Below are 7,877 nucleotides of genomic sequence, written 5' to 3'. Positions count from 1 at the left end.
GAGGGGGATTCAAACCCGACATAAATTCCCAGCCTTCTTTGTGGACCCATTTTTGTTCGTTGGGGTGGAGCAATGGGAACATATACAGCACAACCAAAGATTTTTAGATGTGAGATGCTTGGTTCTCGACCACAAACAAGTTGTAGTGGTGAGAATTTATGATAAGCTGTAGGTCTCAATCTAATTAGCGTTGCTGCATGTATTATAGCATGTCCCCAAGCAGATGATGGAAATCTTGACCTCATTAATAATGGTCTTGCAATCAATGGTAATCTCTTAATTAGTGATTCATCTAGACCATTTTGTGTATGGACATGAGCTACTGGATGTTCAACATCAATTCCAATTGACATACAATAATCATTAAATGTTTGGGATGTAAATTCCCCAGCATTGTCAAGTCTTATTTTCTTTATTATATGATCTGGGAATTGTGCTCTTAATTTGATGATTTGGGCAAGTAATTTTGCAAAGGCAACATTTCTACTTGAAAGTAGACTAACATGTGACCATCGTGTAGAGGCATCAATTAAAACCATGAAATATCGAAATGGTCCACATGCTGGATTAATTTGCCCACATATGTCTCCCTGAATTCTTTCCAAGAATTTTGGAGATTCAGTAGCAATTTTGTTCATAGATGGACTTATTATTAATTTGCCAAGTGAGCATGCAGAGCATGTTAATTCATCTGATCGGGGAATTTTGACATTTCTTATTGAATGTCCAACTGAATGTGCTATTATTCTTTGCATCATCCCAGTTGCTGGATGTCCCAAACGATCATGCCATAAAATAGTCAAATGTTTGTCATCTAACTTCTGGTTAGATACCATATTGATTTCCACGGGTCGTATGTTTATACGATATAACCCCGAAGAGTATGCTGGCAATTTCTCATATATATGTTTCTTGCCATGTTTTTCTGCCGTGAGGCATATATACTCTTTTTGATCTGTTGTCATTGTTTCTAGATGATAGCCATTTTGGCGTACATCTTTAAAGCTTATGAGATTTCTTCGAGATTTACTCGAATATAAAGCATTATTGATTATTAATTTTGTTCCATTTGGAAGCATTATACAAGCCTTTCCAGATCCTTCAATTAATTTAGCTGACCCGGAAATGGTGTTTACATTTGCTTGAAACAACTTTAGTTGTGAAAAATAATTTCTATCTTTTAAGATAGTGTGCGTTGTTCCACTGTCCAAAAGGCATTGATATTCGGAACTAACTTCAGGTAGATCCATATCTTCATAAAATAAATTTGAGATTAGTTTAGAATAATATCATACAAACTTTTATTGATGATAGAGATTAAAAGTACATTAAAATACAGGGAACTAAGAAAATAAATTAAAACATAGCATATGTTACATTAGTAGATGAGAAACCTAAGTATTATTGTTTTCTCCAAGAATGAAATCATTTCCAATTTCAGCATTATCCATGAAATAATTAGACACATCAAGGCTGGGACAAGGAGCATTTTCCTCATTAACATAATTTGCTTCTGCATTTTTCTCTTTGCCTTTTACAGAAGCCTGGTAGAGGTCTACCAAATGTTTGGCCGTTCGACAAGTACGTCCCCAATGTCCTGTCATGCCACATCTGTAACATGTGTCTTTTCCTTTCGAAGGAGTTTGTTTGTGGCTTCCAGATAACTGTCCCTTATGTTTTTCAAAATTTTTGAAATTACTGTTTCTTTGAAAATTATTTCTACCACGACCACGGCCGCGTCCGCGATAATTCCCACGGCCTCTTCCACGGCCATTGTAATTTCCACGTCCACCTCTTCTTGTAGCATTTGACTCGGGTGGATAGGAATTTGTTGCATTTGCCTCATGATGAGTGGCCAAAGACCCAGTTGGTCTGAGATTATGATTTTTCAACAAAAGATCGCTATTTTGTTCCGCAACAAGCAATACACTCATTAATTCATTAAACTTCTTAAAACCTCTTTCACGATATTGTTCTTGCAACAGTATGTTGCTTGCATGAAAGGTAGTGAGTGTTTTTTCAATCATTTGTTCATCGGTGACTGGATGATCACAGTATCTCAATATAGATACTATCTCATGTATGGTTGAATTATAATCTATTATAGATTTGAAATCCTGGAACCGTAAATTTGTCCAGTCAAATAATGCCTTAGGAAGGAGCACCCTTTTGTGGTGTCCAAATCTTTCATTAAGGCAGTCCCATAATTCTTTGGGATCTTCAACCATCATGTACTCAGTTTTAAGGCCTTCATGTAAATGATGCCTTAGTAACACTAAGGCTTTTGCCTTTTCTTGTTCGGTAATGGGTTTTTCAACCGTCATTGCAGAAGTAGTAGTATCAGTTGTTTGACCAGGGGGACTTTTATTTTCATTAACAGTGTGCTCCAAGCCTTGAGCTTTCAAATTCATCATTGCGTCCACTTTCCATTCCAGAAATTTCTTTCCAGATAAATCTAAGATGCTGAACTGTCTTTTCATAAGGTCTCCCATTTTAGCTACAACAAATTTCGTGATAATTAGATTATAATAACAAATTATATGTACAACTCACATGTTTAGTTCTTCCATATTTATATTTAAGTTAATAAGGCACGTGATAATTAAATTTAATAATAATAAACCATAAGTAATATAGTCTTTTCTCCCCCTTGGTTTATTATTGTGAGTAATTATATGATTAGACAAAAATTAATCATGTTAGTTGCAAAAAAAAACAGCAAAACGACAACAATGACAGTAGTAACAATAATTATAATGATAACGGTAATATTATACAATGATGATTAATAACAACAAACATACATAATAAAACAAAAACAAGCTTTTAATATACTAAAACGACAAAATAAGTGAGTTTTACTTATACATAATGACAAAAATTAATATTGCTACTAATAAAATTACAAGCGCCGTAATTAGAAGGAAATATTGTTTTATCTTCATTAAATCTTCCTCAAAAGTGAAGTTGTGGGTGTTTTGGTTGCCGTCGTCGGGGAACATATCGGAGAAGAAGGGGGTGAAAAAAAAATTTTTTTTTAGGTGATTTTTGGATAATAAGTGGGAAGAGAAAGGATTTGTGGTGAAATTGGGGGAAAAATCCGTCTTTTATAGAGGTAGGTTTATCCGTTACTGTTCTGTACAACTGAAAAAATATCATATAACAATCTAATATACTGACAAAAATTATGGTCTAAATATATATATTTATAATTGTAAAAGGTTATCACATTGGGAATGCAAGCCATAGTGGTCCGAGAGCCCTAATATCTATAAAAGATCATGAGTTCGAAAAACGGAAAGAAACACAAAAAGTATGTAAAAGTAAGAAAAATAATAAGTATAAAAAGGCTGCATCTTTTTGTTAATCTAGTTAATAATAATATGCATGCAAAGCTACTACTTAGCAATTATAATAACTAAGATACAAATTTACGTAAAATGAGTATGTAATATCAACATGAATCAAACAAAGAAACATCAACATGAATAAAACAAAAGAGAACTTTCACCGTTGTTTTTGAGGTATATATAATACAGTAAATGTTTGAGTTTCTGGTATAGAGGATCCCAAATATGGGCAACTATAGAGCATACTCCTCGAAACATTTAGAAGTAGATAGTATTATTTGTTATAAATTTTTAGAAGTAGGTATAAATATACCTGACTGAAAACTGGTGCTGATAACGTGTTAAAAATATTTTACTGATGGTAAGATATTTATCAGTGAAGGGATGAAGATAGGAAGTAAGTAGTAGAATGGTAGGAAAACTCTTTTCTTGTTTTTCAACTTAAGTTCACAATACGTGAACTTTCATTTATATAGCCAAAATAATTGAATACAATAATATACATTATTGTACTTTATACAAATTATTGTACTTAGTAAAGTCTTCATTGACTTTAATTACCACATGTGAAGTTCAATTCAATCATGTTTCTCAACAGAAACACGTTTTAATTGAAACAAGTTAAACTAGATACAATTAGTAAGCTTACAAATTTGAATACCATGTGAACTAAATTAATAATATTATTAATAAATTGGTAAACACATTAAACATAAAACATATTGGCCTTTATCTCTTCGTCACTATATAAAGTGAATGGGGATTTGGGACAAAACATAATGGCTTAAATTCATTCATAATCTACTGCCCATTACTCACAACTACATCTGACCCAAATATTATATGGAGGGACATACTGGGCTTCACCATAAGTGAAGTCAGACCCGCATAATTACAAACATAACCTACTGCCCATGCCCATTACTCACAACATAGCTCAGGAGAATTTGAGGTCATAGTGGTAAAACAAAGTAATATCAATACATCAATTGAAAAAAAAAAGGATACTTAAAAGGGGGTAATTGCATTTATGATAATGACAAACCAATTCTTTTTATTCATTTATATTTTGCGCCTATTTTTAATTTTTGACAGTATAATTAACGTATGTAATGAATGCAATAACAACTGTTAATGACTAATGGATAAGTAATATGATATTGGGTTACTGTGAAATTTTTTAATTACTTAAGTTTATATTATTATTATACAATTGGTTTAAATAAAATCAGCTAACATGCTCTCTCTCTAAACTTCTCGCTCTTTATTTTCTCTCTCTTAGTTGCATTTATTATTGATATTAAAACAAAGTAATATCAATACATCAATTTAAAAAATAAAAGAAATTGAATAATTAAAAGGGGTAGTTGCATTTATGAGACATGGGGTAGCTGAGGATATAAGTCATATAACAGCAAAATTGACGTAACGCCTGAAATTGCAGCAAATACACGTAGACGTGCGTGTGTGGCAAAGATGCCGAGTCACAATAAATGCTATTACCAAATTGTCCCAAGTTTAATGATGGAAAAGACGGTGTTACCCTGTTGATTGACAAAACAAGTTGATAAAAAAGATCAACTTGTATTTTGCGGTATAAGTGGCCAAGTGGGCTTTGTAGGAGAGAAATAATTAAATATTTATGCAAGTGGGGCAAGTGGGAGAGAAATAATAAAATAGTATTGGGTCCTTACTAGAAGAAGAAGTGTTGCAACTATTATGAAATGAATGTAAAAGAAAAGTGTTGCAATTATTACAAAATGGAAGGAATACTATATTATTATTTTACCTAAAACTATGTACCCAAGGGTATGAGGCACTTAAAAAAACGGAGGGAGTTTAAAGCATAAATGTAAATATTTTTATATACATTCGAGTGCATAGTACACTTAAAAGTAAATTTACTCATTTTGATCATTAATCATGAGTAATCACAACTATCAAATGACAAAAACTAACATTAACAACACCTTACACTCGAAATATATATAAAAAATTTCAAACTTAAGGATAGTTATTACTCCCTCCATTTTTTTTAAGTGCCTCATTTGGAATTTTAGCACTATTCATTAGACTTACTTTGACATATATATCATGTCACTATGAGGCACTTAAAAAAACAAAAAAAAAAACAAACAAAGGGAGTACTATGTAGGACTCACTTGTTCTTATGTAGCCCACAAGTAACTTCTATACATCAATTAGCATATTACTCAGTCTTCTAATTAATTGGGCACTTTAGCATACAAATTCCAAAACGTTACATTATTGCTCCAATAGTTATAATATGCTAGGAGCCTCGGAATGCTCCAACCATTCGTAAAATGTGTATCAATTTCATTTCGTTATGGATTAATCAAAAGACCCAGTCAACCCAAGAACCCAAAAGGTTATCGATGTGACCACTCAATGACCGCAACAAGGGCAAGAAGCCAAGAACACAATCTAGCAAAGTAGCACTAAGCAAACACAAAGATTGAGCATACAACTTGTTACAAAAAATTGTTGTATTCAAAACAATGTTAATTCAATTTATTTTTTTATCTTTTCCTTTAAATATGTAAAGAGAAACGTTCTATCGAATTGAAACCTCGCTCAAACAAGCTTAGTTTTTAATTTTTATTTAGCAAAGACCATACTACATTTGTACTCCTGAATCTTACACAAACAAGCTTGAGCCTTTTCAAGAACGACATCAACCCTATCTCTATGACTTGTTACCTTTTTATTATTATATTCAATTTTACTATAATCATTTTCCCATCTTCCATTTTCCACCTTCCTCCTTTTCAAACTGACCCTTTTCCTCTTCATACTTGTTGATGCTGCAAAACCCACAAAATAAAATAACGAATTAGAATTTATTGACATTCCATGAGTAAGAAAAAACATTAGAAGTACAAAAGTAATTTAGTTGTGACGTTATAAATTCAAATTGCAACATGGACGTGACAATTAATTTCAAACAGAAGGAGTGTTCGAGAACGAAACAAAAACCCCAAAAAAAAGAACGAACCTTGAGTGGTGGCAGATGAAGTAGTAGGCAAAGGTTCAGGAAGAATTTGAGATTCTAGAAGAGTGATAAATGATTTAAGCTCGTTTTTAAGGTAATCAAAACGATTAGGATGATCAGTTTCAAGCATTTGTAATTCTTCCTTTGCTTTTTCAATCATTCTGTCCATTTTCTCTGCTAATGGCGGCAGATTGATGCCCAAGAAAAGGGCAATTAATTTATGGAAAATCAGAAATGGTGTAGAATTCTTCTTTTGGTTTCTCAAAGATTTTAAGAGAAAATTATTATTGGAAATAATAAACTGGAGGTTTTGGAAAGTGGAGAATTAAAAAGGCAATTGGCAAAAGGAGAGTATAGGGTAATAAAGTGGAGGGAACAGAAAGGTCAGGGTTTGGGTCATTCTATGCTGTCTTGGGCTTAGTGCTGGGACAGGATACATAGATTACATATACTATTAATATCATCCCAAAATCCCTATAAATCTGAATTTTGCTTGCTAGAAGACACAATTAATTATGGAATGTCTAGTCCGATACCACTAAAAGTCCAATTACTGTCTATTCGGGTTCACGGTTTGATTTTGGTTCAGATTGATACGGGTTTATTTGGCTGGCGGGTTAGATTGAGTCGATCTTGATAAGTAGTGATTCAGTTTGGTTTTAGTTTATTATTGTAGGGTTACAATTTGAATCAGGTAGTGATTGATTTGGGTTATGATCACGTTGGTTTGATATGGATCTGTTTAGGAGAGAGTTTGCCCTGGATGCGAGTTCAGGTTAATATCAATTTGTATTATAATCGAATTGGTGCTTAAATGGGACATATAAATCACGTATAGGCCAAATTGGTCGGGATAAGTTGACATGGGCTCATAAGATCTGCAGTGGACTTTGGTTAGGGAAAAGTATTAATCGAACAGTTCAATTTGGTTAACTTTAGTCAGGTTGTAAATGATTTGTAATTTTGACATTTTTTTTTTATTAATATTCCCTCCGTCCCCAAATAATTTTCTCAGTTTCCATTTTGGGCGCCCTAATCTTTTCATTTTATATTTTTACCATTTATGGATAATTGTATTCTCCAATTCTATTGGTTGTCAATAAAAACACATGGTTTACTCTCTTTTATACTTTAATCTTATTGGTCCTTGGAAAAAATAAGATATTTTTTTCTCTACTTTATTGTCGATTTATCTTTCTCATGTATCATCTATCTAAATTATTGTCAAATTAGCTTTCCTATGTACTTGTACGAGTACCACTTTTTCCTTCCCTTTCTTAATTTTTGTGTTTTTCACAAATGGGAAAATCATTTGGGAATGGAGGGAGTATAAGCTAGAAAGAACTACCTCCATATCTATTTAATGTATTCTTTTTTACTTTCATGTTTTTTAATGTAAACTTTTGTTCACAAAAATCTTTAATTATCAATATATTAAATCATTAAAAAAATCGACATTTAGATTCTAAACATTGCAATGTCTAAACAAGGTTTTCATGACTGTTTTTTCTTAT

At 32.3% G+C, this 7,877-nt stretch overlaps 2 protein-coding genes across 2 annotated transcripts; both read right to left on the bottom strand.

Annotated features, from left to right (window-relative positions):
• Positions 1-1,394: 1,394 nt before the first annotated feature.
• Positions 1,395-2,492, bottom strand: LOC110711200. The gene is made up of 2 exons (XM_021889579.1): positions 1,700-2,492; positions 1,395-1,597 (listed from the first exon to the last, which is right to left on the bottom strand). Exons 1-2 carry the CDS (start codon positions 2,490-2,492, stop codon positions 1,395-1,397), a joined length of 996 nt encoding a protein of 331 aa, XP_021745271.1.
• Positions 2,493-5,405: 2,913 nt separating this feature from the next.
• On the bottom strand, positions 5,406-6,783 carry LOC110711146. The gene is made up of 2 exons (XM_021889527.1): positions 6,367-6,783; positions 5,406-6,175 (listed from the first exon to the last, which is right to left on the bottom strand). Exons 1-2 carry the CDS (start codon positions 6,530-6,532, stop codon positions 5,970-5,972), a joined length of 372 nt encoding a protein of 123 aa, XP_021745219.1. The 5' UTR covers positions 6,533-6,783; the 3' UTR covers positions 5,406-5,969.
• Positions 6,784-7,877: the final 1,094 nt, after the last annotated feature.

The sequence above is a fragment of the Chenopodium quinoa genome, unplaced genomic scaffold (genome assembly GCF_001683475.1).
Source record: "Chenopodium quinoa cultivar QQ74 unplaced genomic scaffold, ASM168347v1, whole genome shotgun sequence".
NCBI lineage: Eukaryota > Viridiplantae > Streptophyta > Magnoliopsida > Caryophyllales > Amaranthaceae > Chenopodium > Chenopodium quinoa.
Note: the sequence above shows the minus strand (reverse complement) of the source record. Positions and strands in the feature narration are given on the sequence as shown.